This window comes from Zosterops lateralis (genome assembly GCF_965231275.1).
Source record: "Zosterops lateralis genome assembly, chromosome: 11".
NCBI lineage: Eukaryota > Metazoa > Chordata > Aves > Passeriformes > Zosteropidae > Zosterops > Zosterops lateralis.
The window spans coordinates 14588947-14616667 of NC_139771.1; the positions used below are offsets into that span (position 1 = coordinate 14588947).

At 41.9% G+C, this 27721-nt stretch overlaps 1 protein-coding gene across 1 annotated transcript in view; it reads left to right on the top strand.

Annotated features, from left to right (window-relative positions):
* PTPRG (protein tyrosine phosphatase receptor type G) overlaps positions 1-27721 on the top strand; it is a 395271-nt gene that overhangs the window by 286281 nt on the left and 81269 nt on the right. The window contains exons 7-10 of the mRNA XM_083869612.1: positions 7642-7799; positions 11951-12143; positions 25503-25687; positions 27602-27710. Of these exons, the coding sequence (XP_083725738.1) occupies positions 7642-7799; positions 11951-12143; positions 25503-25687; positions 27602-27710 (645 nt within the window). The remainder of the gene's footprint in view (positions 1-7641; positions 7800-11950; positions 12144-25502; positions 25688-27601; positions 27711-27721) is intronic.

The window sequence follows — 27721 nt, forward strand, 5'->3', positions numbered from 1 at the left end:
CTTCATGATGCTGAGGATCTCAGGGCAGGAAGGAGCTGCTCTTGTGAAAGGGCTGAGGAGGCTGGTGAGGCCTCAGAGAGTATGATTGTGCCCTTGTGGCAATAGGGGACTGAAATACCAGGTTATGTGTTATACAGTTGATTTGCATTAAAATAGCTATGAAAGCTTTTGCCTGCCACACGTTCCAGCAAGGTCTCAGAGGGGCACCTGGCAGGATAGAGCTATTGCACAGGAACATTGCTTTTCCCACCTTTGCTGTCTTTGGTTTGCCCTTTTTGGTACTGTTCTGTATGTAAGCATCTTAGAGAAGCCTTTTCTTTGTTTTCACCAGCTGCTTGGAAAGCATTAAAATGAGCCTTTTTCCCTGATGTCAGTCCTGAGGCAGCACCCAGTGCTGGAGGCTGTGTGACATTCACCTTTCCCCAGCCTGGCACGGGTGCTCTGCACAGGACCACAGTCCTGTTTTACTGTGCAGACAAAGTCTTGTCAGAGTGGACAGCAGCCCACACTACCCCAGGCCCCTGGAAAAGATTTCAGGGTGATGGAAACCATGTTTTTGTCCCTCTGTCCTGTTCTTTGTGGCTGTCATCAAGAATCTACACTGATCAGCAGAAAATTATTAGAGCACAAATAAATTACCACAGCAGAAAAATCTCAATGTCACAAAAATGGGACTCTTATTCCCTTCCTTGTCAAAAGAGAGCTCTGAAAATCAAAGTGCTACCAGATCAAAAGCTTAGGTACAAAGTGAATCAATGGCATCTGTTGCTTGTTTGTGAACATGAGGTGGGGTGAGGGGAGGAAAGGAACCTTTGTTTATTTAAAAGGGAGGTTGGAAAAAAGTCTTAAAAAGCTGTAATTGGAACCCAGCATGGAGCCAACTTTAGTCTTGGATCTCCCTTGAGATGGGCCAGAAGTGGTCAGGCAAGTGATTACTAAAATTTCTGGTCTTTCTGGGGAAGAACTTACCAAAATACAGTGGAAACAACTGTTTTAATAATGAAAAAGGATAGAGAATAAATATGTTGCACATCTCTCCAGTTGTCCTAGGTGAAAAATCAGTGAATAACCTGTTAAAATAAATCAGCACTAAAAAGAAGCAATCTAGGTGGTGTTAGTTACCCTGTGGATCTATCACACCAGAAGGCACAATAACAAGAAAACACCATTAGCACCATGACACGTTTTTTCTTTTGTTTTGAACTTCAACCACAACACCGCCTGACAAGCTGTTTGCATCCTGCACCAAATATCGTGGGGTTATAGAGAAGGCTGGGGGAGAGGGGTGAGGGTGAGATGTGATACCCTGGGACCTCATCTTTGAAGGTAAAACTTTGAAGAAAGCAGCAGCTCAATTTGGAACAAAGAAGGGCCATCAAAGGGAGAACAGCACCATACACTGAGCTGAGAGGGAAACGTGGAGGAGCATTTCTTTTTCCTCAGGGATGGGCTGGATATATTCTTTTGTTTTCTGATCTGTTCTTGTGTTCACAGTCAGAGTAGGTCTGTGAAAGGGGCCAGGACACGATTGCTGTGGAGCAAAGGGGAAGAGGAGGGAAGTGGGAAATGAAGATGAGAGCAGAGGTGATAAGTTCACACCTTTATATAGGGCAGCTCTGTGCATAGCTGCAGGGGTCTGCATCATTTAAGGGAATAGATGGTGGAAGTGTTGGAAATCTCTGGTCCTTCACCTGTCTGCTCTGCAGAAAGCAGTGCTGGTCACGGCTGAGAAAAGACCAGCAAGCTGACAGAGAATTAATAGATTGCACAGAAGAACTAATTCAAACTAACAAAAAAGGTTGCACTTATAAAAGTTAAGAATTAAAGCTGATGCTGAATGTGAGAAAATCATCTGCAGGGAGTAGGAGTTGGGTACTATGCTGGTGGGTTTTGGGGATGTTCACTGTGAAATAAGGGGTAGAGAAGTCTGAGAACATGTGGGTTTTCTCTGGCTGTGCTGCAGCAGATGTGAGCAATCCATGCTCCCCTGGGCACTTTTGCTTCACTTTAGCATCTGCCAGGGTCTAGCTTTTTCCAGGGATCCTCCTCTCCTCTGAGCTTTGTCATAGTTTCTTTTTCCTCCTGTTGCTGGTGCTTATTCTGTATTTCTTCATTTCCTCGCCTGTCCAGCCTCATGTACCTCTGCCTCAGGTTAGGTTTTGTTAAACCTGGAGAAGTCTCATCCCAGTCCAGAATGCCAACTGCTGCTCTGCATCAGCAATGCTTAAGCCTGACAGGTTCAGAATAACATTTTTCTTCTTTAAAGAGTTAAGACCTCTTCTCTGCAGCTAAACCTTTTCCTCCTAAGCTGTTTTAAGAAAGGGAGTGAGAAAAATTAAGCCTGAGACCAACACATGGCATGGAAATGGTTTTTTGTGAATAAGAGACTTGCCTTTTTTATTCCTTCCTCCTGTTTTTTTTTTGTACCCCTCACTGATTGTCTGAGATTAAATTAGTCTGCAGGACTGTGTTATTATCTCACTCCCCTCCTCTCTGCCATGCTGTGCTTTCTGTGTCCTTACAGCTCCTTACATTGCTCAGCAGAGGCTCTTAAAAAAAAAAAAAAATCCTAAATAAAAGTGAGAAAAATAATTGCACAATAAATGACAAGAATTACCCTGAGTACAGAGGACTGTCAAATACTGCTCTTCCTGCAGGATTTACACAGCAAGCACTCATCTGATGATCCTTTCACTTAAAGTAATATATAACATTTGTAATCTCATCTTTAAAATCACCCCCCTGAGTCTGGTCCTTGGCTGTGCTTTGCTGCCTGCTTTATCTGGGAAGTTCTGGCTCAGTGAGTGTGCAACATGATGTCCTTTTGATTATTTTTGTGTGTTTGCTTTTTATAAGTTTGAATGCAGAAGCTTTAGACTGTCTTGGCTCATTGTGAAAATGAAATTGGCAATAACATTGTTTAAGAAATTTGGGAGTCTTTCAAAGCTCTTCGTATTGGTATTGCAGACTTCAGTTATTCAAAGTGTAGCTGGGTACCTATCAGGCACTGCACATACGTTAATTATGGAGATAAGCTCATTTTAAGATACTGTTTTCAATGCAGCCAAGTTCCTGTTTTCTTACAGAAAATCATGATGAAAGTCCCAAAGCATTCCATGAGATATAAATGGACTTGGCATATAGTTATTTTCTTGTGATGTCCAGTCCAAGCTCCTGTTAGATTTAAAAGAGTTTTGATCACAGATAGTTGTGTGTTGTTTACCTGCATATCTCAAGAAGCCTCTTGCTCTAGTGATTTGGTTAAAATTCAGGTTTATCCAGTGATTTACAGACTGTATTTTAGCAAGTCAGTCCTTGAAGGCAAAATGTTCAACTGATGACTGTTTCAATACAATATTTGTTGGCACCAGGTTGTGAAAACTGCAGTAGTTGGTGGAGACCCACTCCTGTTGTCTGGTTTAACATATGATTTTTTTCCTCTACTCAATAAACTATTGTGCACAATTTAGTATTAGTTTAGACCTAGTGGTGATGACTTTACAAAGAGTGGAAATAGGTCAGGCTTTAAAAGCATGTCTGCAGTTGCTCTGCCTTTGGGTCAGGTTGTACAGAAAATGGCCCTTTGTCCCATGCAAAATGCTGGGGAGATTTCTCAGCCCAAACAAAGAATATGCTGGGTGTGACTTTTCATGTTTGTGTTGTGAGACACAGACCAAGAGGCAGATGTGAATGTTGTATCAGAAGGTCAAATATGTTACCAGCTGGCTCAGTTAATTGTTTTTTGTGAATGTAAGAGCTGAAATACAATATTGTCCTTTCATACCGTGGAACACTTAGTATTTTAAATGCCACATTCATTGTCTTAATGGTCAACAATGAATCTGTGGTGCTTGCTATTTTTACCTTTGAGGTGTTAGAGTGAATATATTTTTGCAAGCCTTGGTGCTGTAATGAAAGCATTGCTGTTTGTTACCTGTGCATCAACTGCATTAGTGGGGCAATGTTTTGATCCTGCTCTTTGCTGCATCACCTGGGAGCACTGGTGGCAGCAGCAGGTTTTTGTTCTTTCCCAGGGGAATGCTCTGTATTTCTGTCTTCAGGGGCAGGATCTCCGGGGCTCTGCTTTCCTGGTTGTTTATATTTCTATTTGGGTGTTCAGGTGCTGAGATGGGAGGAGGACAAGGAGCAGCAGAAGTGAGCATTGCAGGGCTCTGGTTTATGTGTGAGAGCGAGTAGGTGGCTCACGGGTCAGTTTTGCAGCATTGATTGCAGTGATTCACGGGTGTTTGCAGGTGAAGACATTTGCTTTGCTGTATTTTATTGGTTTTGTCTGCCAGTTATTTCCTAGTACCTGTCAGCAAACACTGTCTCATCAATCATGTAGTTTCCAGCCTTTTCCACTTTCTTCCTCCTAGAAACTCCTCACTCCACTCAGTCTGTTCCCAGTCTCCTGGACAGTTTGTGCCCATCCCAGGCACTGTAAATGGGAAACAGGAGCTGGTAATAAAAGGCAGTGAAGAAAGGTTTGTTATTATTTCCAACCTTGTTCTTTTTCATTTAGTAGGAACTATATAGAAGCACAAGCATGTGTGTATATATATGTATATATAAAAAAATATTTCTATGATAATCAGTGAATGCTCTTGCTTAGCCTGGAAATTATTCTCCTTACAGTTTTGCCAACAATAATAACTGACTTAACGTTGAAATCTTTAAAATTATATGACTTCAAAATGCCATTTTCAAAACTGTCTCGAGCTCTTAGGAACTTTAATTTCATGGCATTTACTGTTTCAATATGTTCTTGAAGGATATGGCAGGCAGGCACTGGAGTTTCAAAGTCCCTTTTTCTTTAAGCTTCATGTGAAGATCTTTGTGACTCCGATTTCTAAACCTCTGCACCATGCATCTAGATGGCAAGCGATACAAAAGAATGATATGTTTTCAAAAGTGTTGCATTATTAAAGCATAATCAATTGATTATCATCTATTTTAGTAGTCATTTTAATCCAATTATATGTATTTTTTCATTTTAATCTTTGGCATTCATTAATGAAAACTTAGAGCGTTGCTTGTAGCCATGAAAAATTAGATCGAGTACACCCTGCCCTACTTAAACTGTGTATTAGCAAAGCTACTTTTTCTTTGAGAAATACTCTTTTTCACAGCTGACTATGACTTCCCAAGTGCTTAGGAAAAAACCCTCCCTAATTGATAACCAAAAATTAATCACAGTCGGATATTTCCAGTTTGCATTCAAATAAGGTATTTCTCTGTCTAAATAAGCTTCCTTTACTTGATTATTCATATTGTAGTTCAAAATGTTTAAAAATGAAAGACAGAGTTGGATGAAATGTAGACTACTTAATACAGTGTGTATTTAATATAAAAGTTATGCATTATTCATTTTTGCAATTTGAATAACTTTGAATTTAGCATCCCTGTTCTTCATCTTTTCCTTTGATGAACAATTAATTATTAAAATATAATATTGTCAGCATATGGCACAAAAATCCTTGAAAGTGTAAAATGAGCTTCCTTCTCCTGCCATCCTTTGATAAAGGGATACCGTATTTGTGGTTTTGCACTGAGCCTTTACCACCCAGCATCTAAAGTGATTCCATTGTTGTAACTAAAAGGTTACAAAAGTTAGAAATAGTTAAATATTTAATTTTAACTGCAACATTTTTTCTTAAATTCGAGAGGAAAGCACTTTTCAAAATGTGCCTCTGCCTCCCAGCTCCTTCATGTGTAGTCATTGGCTGTTGATGCAGGGGATGTTGGTGTATTGAAACACTCTTTGGGATTCATTGTGGCCCACAGTGTGCTGAGTGCTGATAGAGAGAGACAGCTCTGAAATAGAAACCCAGTGTCAAGGTTTGTGTACTGCATTTGGAAATCAAGTCCTGTGACTGAGTTTCTAGTTTTTCTAACCAAGTTTTTCTGCATAAAAATGAGCCAATCAAATTAAATGCGACCTTTTGCTGTGATTATGACTTCTTGATTAGAATCTCTTTGAACTTTGGCCAATCACATATATTTCAATATTTATTATGTAAGCACACTTTTTATCACAGGTATGGTATGAAGAGGAAAAAAAAGTGGATTAATATTTGTTTATTTCCTTTTTGGAGATGCAGATGTGGTCAAAATCTACTTGGATTAGAAGGAAAGGAATTGTTCACCAAGTGGTTGCAGTATTGCCTTGACTTTAATAGAAGTACTCATATTTTGTAATGCTAAAAGCTATGAAAACATCACAGACCTGTTGATGTTGCGCAGAAAATAGAAGATACCTGAAGTGTATATATCATTGGCATCGTGCAGCAGCAATGGAGTTAAAAAAAAATCCCCTGATTATCAGACTGCTGCTAAGAGGTTTAGACAACTCCTGATTTGATCAAGGCTTCTAGAAGACTGTGGGATGCTGTGGAAGTGAATTCTGCAGGCTTCATCCTATTTGGAAGATGCGTGTCAATCACCAGCCCACCTGCTTCTCCCTTTTGTTGGGGTGGGGAGGGGGTGGTGATGGGTTTGCTGAGCAGCTCTGGTGAGACAGAAGAATGAGGTCCCTCTGCCCAAGTGTGGACTCCTGTATGAGGCATGTAGGATATTGAAAGTGAGGAATAGAGATGTTTGGGAGAGCCCCATGTGTCAGCCTGCCCGAGGCAGTGAGCACCTCTGCACAGGCTGAGAGGGCACTTCAGCCTCTGAGTCAACATGAATTGCACAGGATAAATGCTCAGGGATGGCAGGGAAATTGCCTTGCCTGCAGCTGTTCCTTCCTTTTGTTTATTTATTTTTTCTTCATGGTGTTAAATATTACCAGCTTGTCACTGTTACTTGTGGGTGAATGCTTCCAGAGCTTAGGTCTGCATTTCAGGCTAAGGAGATTGTCAGAGAAAAAAAAGGTTTGTCCACAGACTGTTGGACCCTGGGAAGGACTTTCTTGGATTTGGGAGAAGGGGCAGCAGTTTTACCTGTGAAACCTATTTGTGGTCAGTGCTGGCTGTGTCTGGCAGTGCCACCATGGATGGGTGCAGGCCTGAGCGAGCACTGCTTGGATGTTGCTTTGAGCACCACACTGAGCTTCAGCAGTGTCCTGTGTCCCTGCTCCTCATCCCAGCTGCCTGGCAGCTCCCAGAGAAGTTTGGCTGAGCAGCATGGCTCTCCCTCCTCCATCTCAGCAATCCACTGATGGTTTGACTCTGCTCCTGCATCCCTTTCCGCCCCTGGCAGAGATGGGACAGATACACTGCCTGATGTTCTTTGGTCAGGCAGCAGCAAACAGGACCACTGTGCCTTGGCTGTGACCCACTGGGTTCTGTCTTGCTGCCATCGAGCTGGAGAGCCATGTACTGAGTGCTGGCACCATTGACTTCATGTACAGAGTGCTGAACATTGACTATTTCTGTACTGACATAAACCAGTGGGGTAGCAAGTGCATTTCACACCTGCACATGTTCAGATTAAGAGGGTGTGTGTTTGGGATGGAGCTGACTAGCATTTTGGCTGCTCTTTTAAGAAACCACGTCAGCTCTAACAGAGGGTTTCCATTCTTCATTACATATATGATATGTTGTTGCCATTACACCTTGTTAGGCTGCCTAGCAATGTGCTGTCTGTTTTAAAGACACGTTAAAAAAAAAGTGTAATCCTGCTTGTCAATCTTCCCCGCAGAGAAGGAGACCTTTCTGGATCCTTTTGTGCTGAGGGAACTTCTGCCAACATCTCTGGGGAGCTACTACCGCTACACAGGTTCCCTGACTACTCCTCCCTGCAGCGAGATCGTGGAGTGGATCGTTTTTCGGAAGCCTGTGCCCATTTCTTACCATCAGGTGTGTTTGTTTGGTCAGTGAAGCCCATCTCTTAATTTGCCCTCCTCAAGACAGTGTTTTCAAAACCTGCCTGTTTAATTTGGAGAACACAAACATTTCTGTTGACAAAAAAGGAAGCGTCGGTGATTTTTTTATTATTCTCCTAAGTAACATTGTTTCTGAACCGGAGCCATCAGTCTTGAGAAGACAGTACAACATGAGACCCAGTTTCCTTTCAGTGATTTATTTCTTATTGTTTTTGTTAAGATTAAATTAAGCTTTGGTGTAAATAGTTACATAGAGTTCCCTTTTATTCTTTTTAATTGAAACTTTCTTTTCAAAGTAAAGTGAGTGATTTCAGTTCTGCTCAGATTTAGTAATTTGAACTAATTACATTAGAAAAGACATCTTTCCATTAATTCTCCATGCTTAACTGTTTTTATAATACAGTGAAGCTGCCATTATGTGCTCAGCGAGCTGGTGCACAAATCTTTAAAATTAGCACATCGCAGCTTTTAATGCAAATAGACACAATGTCTGGAGTTTAAAGAATTATCCTGATAAAGCAATGTCTAGATGAAGTCAAATGTTTGCCAGTTCAGTATATTTTGACATTGTAAAACTGTGGTCTTTAGAAAGCCAACCTGCTGGACTTAGTCTTGCCTCCTATTCATCTGTCATAAGCCACTGAAAACAAACTTTATACATTACTAATTCTGTAAAGTGCATGTGAGCACTTCACTGGGTGATCCTGACTGACAGATGTTGTGCTCAAAGGTTTCAGAAGTATGTAAAGGGATACCATGGTAATATAACTTCCCATACCCCTGCTCCAGGCTTTTTTTCCTGTTTTCTAGATCTCATTGTTTCTCCCACAGATTCTTTCATCTTTTTTTGACAGTCTGTGTTCAAAGTCAGTTGCAATGTTTCAGCTGAGACCCTCCAGAGGCTGAGGGACATGGCAGGAATCATGTCTCCAGCCACCATTCCTGGTGTTATTTTGCCTGTTTCACAGAAGTGTGACGGCACTGGCTGTGTTCAGCTCCTGGTCAGCAGGAACCCTTTTGCTGGAGGCTTTCCCTGGAGCCCTCTGGCAGTGCTGAGCACATTGTGCCCCCAGGCAGCTCCCGGTTCTGGCTGGAGCCTGGGACTGTGCACATGGTCCCGTTTGAATCAGACCCCTTGTTTTTTTCAGGCTATTTCTCGGATTGTCAAGATCATTTTGAATTCTGTCCTTGCCTGCAGGATACTTGCAATCCCTTGTAGCTTTTCACTACATCAATAAGTTTACTGTTTATTATTTGGTGGCTGCAAGGCCTGGCCCATGCTCAGTTTTATACCCTGTGTGCACATCAGGTGCGTCACGACTTCTTTTTTCTTGTTTAACAAATGCAAATAAAACGGTAAATATCAATTTCAGCTATTGGTATAAAGGTGCTTTATCCTGGCATATCTCGTTTTCTGTGTTGCACAGAAGTAACTGTTCCAAAACAAGCCTTTCAAATTTGGCATTGTGCTGCTCTGTGCATGTCTGTGTGGTTGAAGGGCTGGGAATTCTGTGTGTAGACAGACTTTCATTGATACTACAACACATGTGGAATAAATAATAGTATTCCCCCCTCCCTGGTAGCTCTAGATGTGTGTGTTTCAAGAGCCTGCCACCCTGCCACTGCTATGATTATTATTTGTTCCTCTAACAGAAACAGTGTAATATAATCCATTGCCATAGTTTAACCTTCTTTATCACAAACCTCATGAAGCAGCCTGTAATCCCAGGGGACGACAGTGATATTGTTTAGGCTGTGTTGCTGCTTCAATTAAATTCTTGCTTTTGTGCAAAATACCTTGCTGGAAAAAGGACAGTAGTGAAGTGGTCCATTTGTGGAGGCTTCTCTATTTTATTTGCAGTCCTCCATCATCATCATCTTCCCTGATAATTAGACAACAAACCAGGACAAGCTGTGTCACCCTGCGGATGCATTGTAAAGCTAAGTGCATTCAATGACCCAGAGCATGGCATTATCTCTCGTAATGCATACCTCAGAGTAGCTCATTGTGCTTGTAACAGTTTCAGTATTTTTAATTGCCATTTGTATAGCCAACCCTTAGAAAACTACACATCAGGCTTTAATGGTTTGTAATTGCATGACTCAGAGTTTTAGATCAGGTTTCCCTGTATCTACAATAGTCTTACAAGAGCTTTTAATTTTTTCTTCTGAACAGGAGCTCTTGTACTCCTTGAAGAGCATGAATGTAGCTCCTTGACTACAGATCTTAGAATATTATTTTTTTCTGGCTGCTGTAGATAAATTAATTTCTCATTTGTCGTAGATGATATTTTTATAGTGAAAGTGAGGTTGAAATGGCTTATATATACTTCAACACATGAAAAGTGGAAGGTTAAAAATCATGTTTGAATTGGCAGTTGTTAAAATGCAATTATACCTCCCCAAGGTAGCATGGCAGAAGAAAATATTTTAAAAGTTCTCTCTGAAAGTTTAAAAATTCAATTAATGTCACAAATGTCTAAGCCTAGAGACTTGACTTCAGAGGAGGAGTTAGTACCCAAGTTCTTGTGCTTTTATAAAATCACCTTAAGCCCTGTTAGCTGGCTTCATCAAAACTGCTTCCAGTGCATGAAGTGCAGAAGGTGTGTAAATAAGCACAAGAGTTTTGATCCGTGCTTTTATAGAAGGGTGTAGCAGGATCATCTGTTGTGGGAGGATTTTTTAAGACAAAAGTGTAAGTCCTTTTGCCTCTTTTTTAATCCATCCTCCTGTGCTTTTGAGGGCATCCTGCTAATAATTAGGAAACATTTTTTATAATTTTTCAAGATGTTTCTTTGAAAGAAACAGATTAGTGTTGAAAACCTGGGAATAAGGCATTCATATAAGATGCAGGAAAAAAAGTACAATTCAGATCCCAGCATCCACACCTGCAAGCTTGGAAGCAGTGCCTGAACTCTGGAAGTGCCACCTGAGCTCCCTGCCTGCAGTGAGAACTGGTCATTGGTGTTCACCCCTCCCAGCTCATCCCCTGCTCAGGTTACTGGTTTGAAGGGAAATTAAATAATGGTGGTGGGTGCCTCATGAATCAGTGGAGGGTGCTTAACTGCTCTGTTGCACACTTCTTTGGTTATATTTATCAGCTTTATCAGTTGAGGCTCCATGGTAATTCTTCCAGTTTTAAGGTTTGGGCCTCACATGCTTCTCCAGAGCATTTAGAGCAGATACACTTAATGGAAAGTGTGTAAGTTCCAGAGACCTGTCATTAAGCTATGAATGTTACTCAAGTCCCTTTTTGAAGTTCTGGGCCAGGTTTTGTGCTCCCAAAATCCATACTATCAATATGTATAACTGATGTGATGCAAACAATATCAGGACTGATTTCTTCTCTGCTCTGTCTTGGTCAGTCTTTCCAGCAGCAACATAAATAATTCTAGTTTTTGTCCTGAATGATAACAAGGTAACAGTAAATGCTGTACCTACCTTGATAGCTGGGAGAAAAACATTAGCTGAAAATATTTTCACCTTAGCTTGCTAGAATTTTTTTTTTCTAAGAAACACTAAGATACGAAGTAACAGAAAAGTTTTCCAATTACAGTTCTTTCTTACAGGTTAATACGTTTTCTTATAAATAGCTCACATCAGAATCCAACAGCAGAAACTTACTCCCAGAGGAGTATATGCTAGCTGTGCCTAAAAGTGCTGCACGAGCTGTCTGTGAAGCTTAGCCTGGCAGCTAAACTTCGTAAGGTATTCAGAGATAAGGAAGTATTGCCTTATCCAGGAGAAAGCTCTTGGTGTGGAGTGACCTGGAAGCACTTTTTGACGCAATACCGTGAAACAAAACGGTGCCAGCGGTGAGGAGGGATTGGCAAGGCTGTATCACACACAAAAGGGATCTTAAGGGCAAATGTTTCTTTGCCAATGACAGATGTCCACAGGTTCTAGAAGGCCTTCTCCCATGTTGGGCAGGATAAGCCCTGTGCCGAGATAAGGTGGTTGGCAGTAATTTCAGTGGGCAGTCTGACTTCCCCTGTGGTTTTATCAGTCTTGGCATCAACGTTTTACTTCCTTCCATTTTGCTGTCTTATCAGCCACCCGGATTTCACCACATTGTTTTTCTAATTAATGTCCCTTCTCTCCCCTTGCCATGATGGCTACCATCAGCTGGAGGCATTTTACTCCATCTTCACCACTGAGCAGCAAGACCACGTCAAGTCTGTGGAGTACCTGAGGAATAACTTCCGACCACAGCAAAGACTGAACAACAGGAAGGTATCCAAGTCTGCTGTGAAGGATGCTTGGAACCAAGATATGACAGACATCTTGGAAAATCCACTTGGGACAGAAGCTTCCAAAGGTAGATAACACTTCAGAATTTTACACTTGACTAATAGGAGATTTTTTTTCCTGTCTACTTTGTCATCAAATTGTGTCAAGAACAGCTGTGAGCTACCAAAGAAATAATGCAGGTTGTGCAGGCATTCCTTGTTGGTACATGTCAATAAATTAAGTAATTCTGCTTATGCTGCAAATACCTGTAGAACTCACAGTCACAAGATGCTATGACAATACAGCCTTAGAATATGTGGGTCTCAAAGGCACAAAATATGAATCTCAAACTGGCAGTGTCCCCGTTTCTGCCCACTGGCCATAGGGCTGTGGAGATGCCAGACAAAAAGGAAAAACCGAAGGGCCAAGGTCAGAGGTAAAAATTCATCCCCATTAGCACTGAGGCATTGGGTGTTTGAATGGAAATAGAGTATCCACATGTGGTTATGGGTTTCATTTCTCCGGTAACAAGACTTCTGAAGAACTGTCGACCTTTTAATTCAACGTTTGTATCAGTCTGTTGGTAATGGTGACAGGAGGAAAATAATCTCTTCCTTTTAGGCAGGTGATTTTCTAGTGTCTTGCTGAAGTGTTTCATGTGCCTTTTTGTAGAGCAGCTGGCACTTGCTTCTGTCAGACACCGGATAATGAGCTGGAGGGAGGGGGGTGGAGGGAGGTTCCAGTTGCACTGGCACAGGCAGCTCTGGCTAGAGGAGCACATCAGAAATTCTGAGAGAAATGTGTTCTGGATAAAATAAGACTAGAAATAAATATCATTTACTACTTTTATTTGCCTTCATTTTATTGGCTGGTGTTATTTATAGGTAGAAGAAATCACATGTACTTTCCAGTCTTCAGTCTTGCGAAGTGCTTGGTGCTTAACCAGTAGAGGTAAAGAAGAGGGGGGGCAGTTTGCCAGAAGGAAACAGCTAAGCAGATTTACAAGCTTCCCTTTTTTACCTGGCATTTTCACCTGGCCAGGCACAGAAAGTGCAGATTTTAGAGAATGTGAATCATGAAAACAGCTGCGTTCAGCAACCTCACCTTCCCAAGAGAGTGCTTGGAGAGTGTATTTCTCGGGGCTCATTATTCTCTGAGCGTGCTTATTTATATATATATAATATACACGTACACAAACTTCATGTACAAGGCAGCCTCGGGACAGAGAATTTACATCAGAAGTGAGAAGGAGATCTTGGGAATGAAGAAACCTGCTACGCTCGGATGCTCTGGCCCGTAGTTTTCAATCAGTGTTGCAACAGCAACATGTGTCAGTAATTTCTTCAGTTATATCCTCTGTACATATTATTTACCCAGAACAGCGATGAAAGTTAATGATTTACATAATGTTAAAAGTGACAAAACTGACTAGTTTTTATTTTGAGTGCAGCCAAGGTACCTCTGATATAACATTCAAGGAGATTTAACTGTTTTGGCCACACGCCTGCATATTCCTCACCTTGCTGGATTGTTTTTAAGATTATAAAGAATCTTGGGTTGATTTTCACCAGCACAGTAAATAACTGAAACCCACAATTTTGTCAGAGCATTACAAACACTGAGGTCTGTAGTTAATGGGCTGATCCTGAATTTGGAACTGTTGAGACCAAAGGAGCACCTTGAATAACCAGAAAGATTCACCATGACTTTGATCTTTAAGAACCAAACACATGTGGCTTAGTTATCTTGAGGTGAGCCAGTCTTCAGGAGCAAGGGACCAGCACAACCATTAGTCCACGTTTATGTGATTTGGTTGTAGGGGACTGGTTTTCTGAGCAGGTTCTCTATGGGTCCTCTGCCATCATGGTCAGGTACTGTAATTCTCTGTGTTTGTGGTGTCTGGGAATTTGAATTTGTGATAAGAGAGATGCTCAGGTAGAGGACATGCATTTCCCATGGTCTGACAATATTCAGTGTGCCATCTAATGACAGGGGTGAGGCTGGACTTGATGATTTCTTCCTCCCCTCAGTTTTTGCTGTAGGAGGCTAATGGCTGAGCAGCTGGTGGTTTTGTACCAGCTCTGTTAGCTTGTCACTTTCTGGGTTGTGTGCACACCAAGGGACAATGAAAATAGGTGCTTTTTTTTTCCATGAACTTAAGATAAATAGGTTGGTGCAGTGTTGCTAACACAAAATGGATTGTAGTATATCCTCCAAAGGTTACAGGGATGACATATAACTGTCCCAGAAATATAACAACATGGATGTTTCTGGCCCCTTTTTTGACAAAGGTGAACAGTGATGATGTGCCTGGTCCACTGCACGTTCTGAACTACTGACATATAAATAAAATGAGTTGAAGTCATAATACTTGAGTGAAAGCAAAACCTGTTGTTTATTCAGCTAGTAAATATAGTACCACTTCATATAGTGTCATTCATGCAAAAGTACTGAGGAACCAAGTGCATGGAGTGCTTTCCAGCCAGACAGTCTTGCATACAAGTATAGAAGAGTGCAAGGTTAGCATAACAAATTTCTTTTATGCAGATTCTTCTGCATACCTCCTGGTTGCACCTCAGTGCTTTCCACATTGCATTAGGCAGTGTGACCAATGGCTGTCACATGTTGACTCTTGTGTGCCCTCCCTATTCCTGATTTGTGTGTTGTAGAAAAAGGCATGGTCACGAAAATGTGTCTTTTACTTGCTGCAAGGTGATATGGTTTGTGATGGTCTTCAGCTCTGCAGGGTAAGTTTGGGTATGTTTGTCGGTGTGAATTTTTGCAATTTGTTTCTTCTGTCACACTCTATTAAGTCTGTGGGCAGTATTGCTAATCTGGAAAACAGTGTAGCATTCATTATGTAAGCCTTTCTTATTTTGGAGGAAAATGTGCCCAGAACAATTTGCATAATGTTCAGAATAATTTTCAGAATTCCCTGGTGAATAGGGAATTTCAGATCAACACAAAGTGGTCCATTGGCAAATGTGCCATCCTGAACAGTTTGGGACCAGAGAGGAATGTCTTTTCTCTCAGTTATCAAAGCTATCTCAGGTCACAGAACTGTGACTAGTAGCATAACCTGCACATACACTGGAGGAAAACTTTCTCACTCTATACCAGTCCTCTGAGTATTTCCTTAGCAAAGCCCCAAAAGTGCTGGCATTTGGTAAACAAAACGTCTTCTGGGAAAGGCTGTTTTAGGTCAGTGCATTTGGATCCAGTTTGTTAACCAGTGTGAATGTTACCAGCCTTTTGCTTTGCAGTTACTCTCCTCTCCCTTCTCTTGTTTTTATTTGAAAGAGGCAATGAAGAGAGGGGCATTGTTTTCAATCATCAGAATACAAGATGGTGAAATACTTCAGCTAATTTGACATAGGACTAATTTTTCACTTACAAGTGAAAACTCCAGATTTTCTTTTGTGTCAGTGTTTAACAAGAAGAGTTTTCCTTTATTCCATTATCTCATTGCTTCCTCCTATTGGCAAAAGCTGATTTAAAACAGTTCTCTTGAGGACTGCTTGATGCCTGGAATAAAGCATATGCATAAGACCTTTGCTGAATCAGAGCCCATGAGCTGAGCTTAATTTTTAAGTTGACCCTGGAGCTATTTCAAAAAACCATACAGATGATGTTTAAAGATCTTATTTCTGAAATGCACTATCCAGGTTAAATATTGTTCAGCTATGTAATTGTAGCAACTGGTGGGTTGATAATAAACCCTTGTACAGTGATACTTTTTTAAGATGAAACTCAGAGATCCAAGCTATACAGTGGATCATACTGTTAAATCAGGCAGATCATCATTTAACAAGAGGACTCACCCATGTTGCAATACTAATTTATGTATAGTTTTGAAAAGTTAGAGGTTCTCTAGAATGTACAGACATTCTAAGCCAAGAATGCATTTGTAAAGCATTAGTCAGATACTGTAATTATCAGTGACTGTGGCAGTGTCTGACTTTTTGGACAAGACAAAATTGCCTCCTTTCTTCTCTGGGCTGTCCTTTGTGGCTCAGGACTGTGTTGCTCTGTCATGTCATATATTGTGCTCCTGCAGCTCCTGGGCTGCTTTCAAGCAACTCTGGTAGAGGGATTGCTAATTATTTATTGCTTTAATAGTGTACATTGCTCTTCAGGGCCAAACAGAATTCTTAAATAAAAGTCCATACAGTTCAAGGATCTGGGTCTGCAGGGGATCCTTACTACTTTCACATGTTGTCCCATCAAGCAGAGCTGTATTTACAAAACATTACCTGCTTTAGTAAAGGTGTAGGCATGGAAACTCAGGAGGAAAAGGTGTTTCATTTCCTTGTTTCAGGAGGTACCCCATGTGCAGCAATACTTGCCCATTTTATTTTGCTGCTGATTACATCAAATGTTGTTTCTTTATTTTTTTTTAACACTCAGAAAAACCCTTTAACCTTTCTATCTCATTAAATGTGCTGCATGCCTTACAACACTTAAACAAGCATCCCATGTGAGGGGCTCTTGACATCAGAGTTTTCTTTCACAGATGCCTGATTACTTTCCCAAAGGTGTCTGATTACTCTTTGCTGGAGTCTCAAATGATGCTGTTTCCCATCAGTGGGATTTCGCCTCAGAGTACCATCTGTAATTATGATCCTACACTAAGTTAAATAATAAGCAGTCATAAATTCACTCCAGTAAAACTTAGCTTTGGACTCTAAATTAGCAGCTGGGACATTTCTCTGGTACTATACAGATGATCATTTTCCTTACTGCTTTTTGTTATGTGGTGGTAATTCAGAGTTTGGAAGTCCTTTTGACTTAATACCACTAAAACATGGATAAAAAATACTTGAATTTTCCTCCCTGCATGCCTTGTGCTGGAGGCATGGCTCAGGCCAGAGGCCTCCAGCCAAAAGTACTGCACTGCTCAAACAGAGCAGTTTAGTTCTTCACCATTTCATGGCTTCTGATGTCAGAAATGAGCCTACAGCCTTCTGTAAAGGGGTTGCCTTTCTGCACAGCATTGGAGTGCACCTCCCATGCAGGAGCATCCAAAGGTCCAGACATTCAGTGCACTGACATCAACACTTGGAGGCAGATAGTCTAGAGCTTTGGCAGCAGTGTTTCTGAATGAGAACAAGTTATTTGTCTCGTTTATAGCCTCTGTTATTACTCCCAGTAATTTGGTTTTGCTTTCTAAATGCCCGTGTTTTATGAAAACTGCCTCAAAACAACTTCGCAGTCTCTTCGTGCCTTCAGGTTTTCTCTGGGGGTCCAGAAGGAGTCTCAGGCAGAGAAGTTCTACTCTTGCAGAATGTAATTTTTATGTTTTAGTCAAACCTAAATTAGTAAAAATACTCCATAGTAATATGGAACATATCCAAAACAACAACGAAGTGAAGGTAAATTTAAAATGATTCATTATTGAAAATTTAACTCAGTATGGCTAAAACAAAATTTAGCTATTTATTTTCTTTAAATATCTCAGGGGAAATGGAAATAAACAAGAACCTTTTAAAGTTAATTTACAGTATGTTTACCATTAGCATTGATTGGTTTTGTCTTTTGGAAGAATCTTGGAAGATTTCTGTATGGATTAACAACTTCCTCATTTCCTTGGACAACTGAGCTTTTCCTATTTGTTTTTTGATTTAATTTTGTTAAGGAAGTTATAATTTCCCCATTCTATTCCTCTTTAATCAGGTCAGCACCCTATGAGGTGTGGTGCAAATGAATTCATGTCTCATCATTAGGACTTCAGTTGGTGTTGCAGCCTGGCTTGGAGCAAGAGGTCACACTTGAGGGTGGTGACTCTGTCCTGCCATTGCTTGCCCTGCATCTTTGCACTACAGACCTGCCCGTCTGCCACTGCCTTTGTGCTTCAAGACATTCACCTGCAGCTGCAGGAGTCTCTTTTTGAGCCTCAAGTGGCTGCTGAATGCACATTTTAGGCAGAAATCAGCGTCTTCCCTCTGCATATTCCATCCCTTCCACCCCAGCCCTGTCTTGCTCTGCAGCACTGGCTGGTTCCTCCTGTGTGCAGTTGTCTTGGAGAGTGTCCTGCAAAAGCAAGAAAGGACAGGGTTCTGCCTTCCAGAGGGTTTCAGGTCAGATGGAACACAAAGCTTTTCATTAAAAAACCTGACCCATTTTAAGGGGGAATCAGATGCAAAAAGATGTGATACTTATACCTGACACAGAGCTCATGCTCCCCTTGCAGTGGGTCTGTTCTGTGGGGTTCTGTTTTACACCTGTAGTAACTTCTGTGTGGTTGTAATGTGAGGAGTGCATGAGTCTGTGCCTGAATGTAGTAAACAACTCATCAGTAGATCTTTTAATAAGCACTAAGTCACTGCTTACACTTCTTCAGAGATTATAAAGGGTCCAAACCAACAGGGCAAGAGGAAGTCAGTGTGAAAGTGTAGGTATGGTTTGGGTTCACAGCTGCCTCTAAAGCTGGAAGAGCTGAGCCTGATGATTTATTCCATTTACACCTGGAGGGAATTCCTTTCTGCACTGCCTACCTGCTGGCCCAGCTGTTCAGCCCACAGAAGTACTAATTTTAGTTTGAACCATGAGTGCCTGCAGCTCATCCTTTGTGTTGGAAAAAGCCTCCAGAAACTAAGAAAGGAAAGCTGCTTTCCTAATCCGATTTTGGGCATCCCACAGGCATGTGTTGGGAGGCTCTACCAGCCCTACTGGCCTATCCTTCCTATGCTCCCCAGGCCAAACAGCCCTCACCAGAACACTAGAAATGTCAGCTTGGCTTAACATAGCAAATATGTGTCCTTCTGGCAGGAAATCCTTCTTTCTCCCCATTGATACTATTTGTGATCACTGAATGTGATCACACATGTGGCACAAACACACTGTGTAAATAAGGGCACAGGTGTACATTTGAAACACAAGTCACCCTCTGTGTGCACACGTGGATGTGTGCAATACAAACACAAAACTTGCAGGGCAGATCCTTGTCAGACATCAGTTTAGCCCAGCATGGCATCTGATGGTGCCAGGCTGACCTGCACTGCTGATGACTCAGAGCACAGCTGTAGAAACAGGATTTGTGGAATTATGTGAAATACTTTGGTGCAAACACTCAGTCCGTGCCTTTCAGTAAAACAGGATCTGTGATGCCATGGAAATTTAGGTGCTACAAAGCCATGCAGGTATTAATCCAAATGTTGGTTGTGTGTACACTTTGGGGAATGGGTCAGCAGCAGAGGGGCAGACCCCAGTTTGTCCAGACATCCTCTGTCAGAGGGACCCATGTGCCCATTTGCTCCTGCAGTTATTTCACAGGGCTCATGAAACAAGTGTGGGGTCTGTCCCTCACACCTCAAGAAACAAGCCTGTCTGTTTGAAGCACAGTGGAAGGTAAGAGGAAGGAAGATAAATAGTCTGTCTCCTAGCTACATTCTGCCTGTGGATTGAAGTAGATCAACACAAATATTTGTGTGTACAGCATGCTCCGGAGCCTGCCAATGCCTGCTGGCAAAGTGCAGGCAAAGGTAAAGGAAAAATGTGTGCTACTCTTTAAAGCAATTATCCTTATGTATTAATAATGTCATTTATAAGCGCTCTGAGAAGTCAACAATGTACACTAAAGCAAAGCCAAAAAACTGCAAACATTAGTAAAAGGAGGGGGAAAATGTTTCAAGTATGCCTCTTAGCACTTTCTGATATATTAAAGCCTGTGTTGTCTCTGCATATGATCTTTGTAGTTTATTTGTTATCCTTTGGGAGCGCAGCCCTTGCTGAACTCTGGGATTGAATCTGACAGCCCAAAGCATGCTCTTGTTTATTATGGATCAGAGTCTCTTCCTGAGCACCTCCACTGAGTCACACCAGTTCAATGTAGCTGAACCTGCCCCTGAATCACTTCCCTTACCATGGCACTGAAAGCAAGTGCGAGTTTTCTCATTGCAGAATAACCCATATTTTTGCATTTCAGGGTTTATTTGAAGCATAACCCATATTTTTGCATTTCAGGGTTTATTTGAAGTTTTGAGGATCTAATAATGAGAAGGAATATATATGTGTATAAGTATGGATGTAGATGAAGGTATTTTTCTTGCCTTTTCTGTTGGTGGCACTGCTTTTCTCTTGTCTGCAGTCAGGTTCCTGGGGGTGACAGGGCTGAATTAGCTCAGTGCAGTGTTTTGGCAATAGCACAGGCACTGATCACAGCTTTCAGGATCTCTGAAATCATCTCGAATGACTGTGGCTGAGTTGGGTGTCACTACAGCAGCAAGTGGTGCATCTGTTCTGCAGGACTGGCCCTTCCAGCTCCTTCCCAGGGCTGGGGCAAAGGGGAAGGAAACACCCTCTCTTCCCAAGAACTTGGCCACCAACTTCTTTGCCCCTTTGGCAAAGAAAGACATGAATCCCCCATACTGACCTCTCAGTTTCTCTTCTACTGAGCATGGGGGAAGAAATGCCCCAGCTACCTTCCTATGTGCTCCTGCTTTCTATGGAAGAGACACTGTTCCCTGCCACTCGTCCTGTTGAATGAATCATCCTGCATATCCAGACTAGTAAGAAAAAGAAGTGAGGCCTCCCTCACTTTACAGCCAGGAGCTGCCTCCTAGAGCAAGACAAGACCCTTGTCCCTGTCTTTCAATTACCACTGAGCAGCTCCAAGCCAGTAACGTACTGTGGGCACATCCTGATGCTGATGTTTCCCCTTCCATGTACAAATTGCCTTAGAAGATCTCTGCCCATGTCACCATGAGGGATTCAGGAACTCACTGTCACGTTGCTTTTCTGTGCTGAAAATTGTCGAGGCTTCAGCACACAACGTGTATCCCACGGCACCAAGGAGAGGAACAGCAGTTTTGCATTGCTGAGACATTCAGCAGGAGGTAGAGAGTGGGATTTTTCAAAGGAGGGCATAGCACAGCTAGAAATAACTGCCTTTAAAGTGGTGACATTTTTATGCATGGACAAGCTAACTTAGAACATTTTTAGAGGATTTTATAAATCCCGCTGAGCCCAGTGCAACTAGATTCATCATATGAAGACCTGTTTTACAGGGAGAAAGTATACAAGCCATAACTGAATATACAGTTCTTGCACTCTCACAAAGTTTCCCTAAATAGGTCTTTTCATAACCACAGGTAGCATATGCAATAAGCATGATGAAACCCAGAAAGTCTGGCTGGTGTTGCATTTCTGTCTTTAGAAGAGAAATACAGAGGAACAATTTTAAGGAACAACATTAATTTTAAAAGCTGCAATATTCTATTACATGCCATTTCTGCATTCATGGGTGTGTCTTAATATCAGCAATTATTTTTTGCAAAGCAACAAACCCCTTTTTTTGTCTTTCAGCTTGCTGAAATGGAGCTGCCAGGAGCTTTTGGATTAAGCTTTATCAGGCTTTCAGTTAGGAAAGCCTCGTGGAGGTTACGTAGCCAAATACAACATACAAATCAAATTAAGGGAGAGATGAATGCAGAGTTGTTAAATTAATTTTGTTTGTTCCAGCCCACTGGAATGTTTTTAACATGAAGAAAATAATTCTCTGCTGTGTGGCTGGCCTGCCCAGTGCTTATGATTGTATCAGCATGCTGCATTCGTCTGCCAGTGGCAAACAGGTTTTGTCCAGGCTTGAGTGAGCCCTGGAAGATGAGGCTGGCCAAGATGCTGGATTCCCCCTGCCTTCCCCAGTGGTCTAATCTGCAGAGAAAAGCCTGGATCAAGCCCCACACATGGCCAGCAGCTGGGAGAGCCACTGAGGCTGCCTGAGTTGGGTCAGAGGGGCATCCTCCAGATGCACCTGCACAATGCTTCTGCCTCTGCAGGACTTTTCCAGAAGGCAGGAGCTGGCTTGTTTGCCAGGTTCTCCCAATTCAGGTCACCCCTGACAGGGAGGTGAGGGTGTTTTTTCCCTCCAAGAAGTCCAGGGCATGTCTTTGCCTGCAGTGGAGCATGGCCATGGTACTGCAAAGGCTCTTGCCTGTTCAGTGTCTCTGAGATGTGCCCTTGTTGCCCCAGCTGGGGGTTTCTGTCTCCACAAGTGTTGGCATGGCCCTGCTAGCCCAGGACACAGTGGCTTTGGTGTCCTGCCAGACCTGTGCAGGTACCTGCTCAGGATTGCACACACCACAGAAAGACACCCTGAAAGCCCCCACAATATTTTAATATCCCTCAGGATCTGAATTTTAAACAGAGCATTAGTAATAGTTTCTTCTAAAATTAGCCGAGATGCTATTTCAGTGTAGAATAATGCTGGTTGTTGGTTTTGGGTCTTTTTTTTCTCAAGAAATCATGAATTCACTGGATTTTTTATTTTTTTTTTTTTTCTTATTAAGCCTGATTTTGTTTAAAAAAAAAAAAAAAAAAAAGAAAAATAAAAGCTTGTGGTTCTCTTTAGTATGTCCTGATTATACTTCCCTTCCCTGTCCCAGCCTCTTCCTGAATTTCTATCTCTTCTTCAGCTGCACATTTTGCAAAATCAGTAGAGGTCCTTTAGCCTGTGATTCTTTTAATCTTCTTTGAAAAATCCAAGGCACAGAGAGTATTGAAAGAAAAATTAGATCTCTGTGAAATGCCAGTTGTTTTATAGATGGTCAAATCATTGCACTCTTTTTCCTTGCCTTTCAGACATTCACAATGTTATTATGTATCACTTTAATTAAATCATCAAATTGAATTATTGGATCAAATGTTTCTTTATTCCATTGTGTCCTAAGCAGGTTTAGTTAAATTAATAAAACCATATGTTTCATTTTATAAAAAAAAAATAAATTCTTTTTTGCTCATTCATAAGATGTTTTTTTAAAAATTGTGATTGAGCAGAAGAGGTTGGTTAATACTAAATTACTTCAGGTTTTTCAGATACTGCTCTGTGCCTTGGAGTAAATTGAACCAAGTCACACTAACTCATGAAAATATTGTAATATTTACTGAGAAATCACAGTATTGTAAATTCAGCCTCATTTTAGCTGCTGTTAATGAGGCTTGTCCTCAGTGAATTCACTGGAGCACTCAGATGATAAGAAGTGCTCATGACCTTCTTGAACCAGGGTGTGGGGAAGGTCTCCTGACTCTGAGCCTGTGAATCTCCTGTTTATCCTTGGGAAATCCCCACTTCTCTGGCTGGCATGAGCTGTTCCTAATGGCATCCAGGCTGGCTACAGAGAGTGCCACAGAATGGGGACATGGCAGGCCCCTCTCCCTGGGGTGACTTGGAGTCCCTGTGTGAAAAGCAGCTGGGCAGACACCGTTCAGAGGGCTGGTGCAATTAAGGTAGATCTCTCTGTCTCTCAGGAAGGTTACCTGCTTGAATTATTTCTAAAACAATTTGATGCATGATTACTTTAAATACATAAACCTCTGCATGTCCTCCTGGAGGACAAGGACTGGGTAAGAGTTTTAGGTCTGGGTAGTGCTTCACCCTGGGCTCCTGTCTCTGATGGGATTTGATTAGGTGGAGCGATAAAGGCTGGCCTGGCATTTTGAAGTGTAATTCTGTGATGACAAAGGGCGTCAAAGAGGGCAGTTATGATTTATTGGTGCAGTTATCAATAAACAGTGATGTCAGGGAGAATTGATCTGACCATCTCAGCGGAAAGAGGTGAGCATGGAGAGGCATACCAAGGATCGGGAAGCTCTGTAAATAGTGATAACAGAGATGGTTTTCAACTATCTCATCTTGTCCAGGTCCTGGCCACCTTCATGCTGTGCTTTGGGGGACCAGGGGGGAGCCAGAGGAAAGCCATGGTGTGACTTCTGCCTTTGTGGCACTGACAGCAGAATGCTGTTTTGATTCCTTCAGCTCAGTGTAAATAGAAACTCACATACATTTATCCATTGCTTTTGAGTACTGTAGGGTTTGTTTGTTTTGCTGGATCATCCTTCTGAGATGAGTAGAAGGGTCTACTGCAAAACTGCAGGATTGTTACCCCTCATGGCAAGAGCAAACATCAAAGATCTTTCCTGCCCAAGCATATTTCTGCAATTCATGTTGTCTTGTTCTGCTAACTACAAAATGTGAGTTATAACTGCACAAATGCACTTGACAGGTATTTTTCTATTGTACTGGTAATACTGGTGTTTAAAGCATTTAATCATTTTTATTTAAGAACTGTAGCTATTTCAGTGATGTAACAGCAGTGCTGCATGGCTAACCTGGAAGTCCAGGCATAGGAATAGACATATTTCCCTTTCAGTGCTGCTAGGACTCTTTAGAAGTGAAATAATGGCCAAATACACACGCAGTCACATACCTGCAGAGTGCAAACAAGCTCAGTGTGTTGGCTTTAAAAGGAAAAGTCGTACTGGGAAAAGTAATTCTGCAAACAGTGTCAGCCTGATGGGCTGGGTGACACTTTGCCTTTCCCTGGCAGAGGAGACCAGCTCCTTTGCCACAGCACATGTGTTTAGGTATCATTGCAAGTGATTTTCCTTGGTTCAGGGTTTATACTGAGAAAGAGAATGTGCGAATCTGCCCTGAATTGGGTATTTTAAACATGATTTTTAAAGCTTGGTAAAAAAATCTAAACTCTTTATAGCTGGGAAGGGGATGATGCAGCTTTCCCACAGCATGTGAGTGCCATCTAGTGTTGTGCATCCCCACTCGGACCTTTCCATGGCAACTCCTTGAAAAGTGTTTCTTCAGTGCTGCGAGGGGACTGTGCACACCCCACTCCTCCAGGGGCCAGGCTGCATTTGTGCCTGGGCTCCATCTGCCCTGCAGAATTTTGGGTTTGGTACTGCTGGAAGCAGAAGCTGTGTTTTTCCCAGAGGTTAAGCTGTCCCTACAGTGATGTCCCCACTGACTTACCATGGCTGAGAAGTGACTTGTGCCTCCACGCTGCAGGCAGGGTTAGAAAGGCAGGGCTGCCTGGGGGTTCCTCTGCTCAGAGGAGATGGCCAAGGCCCTCAAAGAGCCACTCTTCCCAGCCACTCTTCCCTGTGCTGTGATACATTACTGAAAAACTGTTGAGCATCTTTAAAGAAAGATATATAGAAAGGGGAGTATAAAATAACTGTAAAAATGTACTAAGTTAACAGGAGAACATTTACTGACCCAATAATGCCACATTTTCGGAGGTTTCAACTCTTTCCAGGGCCAGCAGAGCACTTTGGGGTGTTTACCCCTTAACAGCAGGAGGGTGGGGATGAGGGAAGCTGTGGATCAGGTGCACTGTATTACTTAATGCTCCAGTGCAGAGCTCTTAAGTCACCAAGTTAAAATGTAGGTGCAAATGTCAGGACTGAGAATTAAGTCAAGGACTAAGCAACCTGCCTGCAGAGAATGGATTCTCTCATTCACTTTACTCAGAAGAGCAGAAAGCAGCTGCAGGTGGTATTAAATCCCATTGGTCTCAGTGGATTGCAGTCTAAGCTGTTACTGTAGGCCAGGGCATTAAAGAAAAAAACCTGGTTCTTAGAGTGAGACACTGTTCTTCCTGTTTGTTTTCTCTCAGTTGTTTAGAAGAGCTTCATCTTTTCCCCTTCTGTTTTTCAGCTTGTAGCACTCCTCCAGTGAACATGAAAGTGCAGCCTGTGAACAGGACAGCGCTACTGGTAACCTGGAACCAACCAGAAACCATTTACCACCCTCCAATCATGAACTACATGATCTCATATAGCTGGACTAAAAATGAAGATGAAAAGGAGAAGACTTTCACCAAGGACAGTGACAAGGACCTGGTAAAAGCACAGCATCAACCCCAGACATATGTATCAAGCTATCCTTATGTTTTTTTGGTAGGAGGGGGTAGGGGAGGAAAGCAGTTGTTACCTTATAGGCAGGCTGATGTTTGGCCCACAGTGAATTGCTATTTAAATGTTCAGCATTAGTTGAACGTTGCCTAACAGGCTACCCAAACACTGGAGTGTGAATTTATAGTTATGTGAGTGCATAAAGGACTGAATCTGCAGACACTTTTTCATGTAGTGTTGCTGAGAAGCAGCTGGCTCGGGAAATGGTGAGGCTCTGAATACCTTTTGGCTTGTGTTCAACTTACAGATTTTCACATTAAAAGTCCGATCCCCCAAATCTGTTTCTGGGCTCAGGCTTTTCACTGTGCATAGCCCCTTGCAGACTTTGGAGCAGTTTCTGGCAGTAAGTGCTGCCAGAGGCAGGAGTTGCATAGTCAGGGCTTGAAGATTATTTTGGAGTGGCCCTGTACAAGCACTGCCTACATCTGGCAGTGTGAGAAAAAGAGAGAAGAGCAAGACTGTTCCAGCACAGATGGAAACACTGCTCTATCTCCTCCATTTAGGATTTCATCTGCTTGTCATTCTTGTCTAAGTGGAAGCAAGTATTGTACTGGTCCTTAACATTCTCTGCATATAAAACCAGAGTGACATATTCAGGTTTGAAAGGCCTCCATTTATTGTTAATCAAAGAAAGCCTCTAGAATAATGAAATCAGTAATTGTATATGCACATGAAAAATGCAGCAGCACAGTGTTATTCCTAATGACTGTTACCATATTTTTTTTCAAATACACAATCCTCTGGGCCCATTCAATCAGTTATACAATAATACTTCTCTTATTCCCTTAGATGAAGCTTCTTTTACTTCATTTCCATTTATATTTCCAATTTCCCCACTAGACATTGTTATCTGGGTCACATTAGGGAATGATCTGCCTCATGAAATCAGAAAGGAATCCATTGAAAGGCACCCAAGGTTATGATGTATTGTAACCTCTCTCTTGTCATAATGTCGCACTCTTAAGGGAGATTTTTTTTAATCAGGTATGAGGAGGAGAGCCTTAATCAGCAAAAATGAGGTGGGCACCATGAAAGCATCCTGGTTTTGTAAAAGAAATAATTACAAGTGCAGGGGATAGCTTGGAAATAAATTGCAGTGAGACCTTGTGCTGTTCAGCAGAGCTTTGGGTTAAGACAGCAATGACATCTTAGTCTATTTTAGGGCAAGAAAAGAAGGAAACCCATTTTCATTGGAAAGTGCAGATTGTTTTCAGTGCTCTGGCAGATACAGTTGGGCTGTCCCATCTTGAATCAGAGCTAAACAGTGTTTTGCTATGGAGATCATAAATATTTCAAGTGACTCATATAGCTACTCCTGTGACCTGATGTGATTGTGGACTAAGGCAACTCTCAGGTCCAGGAGTAAGCAGGGATATCCCAGCCCAGGATGCTCAGCCATCATGTTGCATAGTCAAATTGCCTTAGCCAGTTTGTTGCAAAATAGTCAGTTTGAATATGCAGTAACTTTTCTGGGCTTCTCCTGTGTTTGAGATATGGATCTCTACCTAAAAAATCTTACTATAATTGCTGTAAAGGCAAATGACTTAAATTTAAGTTTTTCTGAGGACAGCAGAGACATTGAGGCATGGAGACTGTCATGAGAACAGATGTGAGACGTGTCAATTTCTTTCTCATGGGCAGAGTCAGCAGTGTCTGGGTGCATCCCTTCAACCTTCAGCCTTGCTCTCTCCAGGGAACCGCTGAATATTTCTGTGTAGAAATATAGCTTGTCTTACATGGCATAAATGTTCTTTGTTAGCACAATGCTTTATATATTTCAAATTGATCTTGGACAGTACTGTGGGGGTAAAAAACTGAATAATATCTATTTTTTTTAAACAGAAGGCCATCATTAGCCATGTCTCACCTGACATCCTTTATCTGTTCAGAGTTCAAGCAGTTTGCCGAAATGAAATGCGTAGTGACTTTAGCCAGACTATGCTCTTTCAAGGTAAAAAAGCC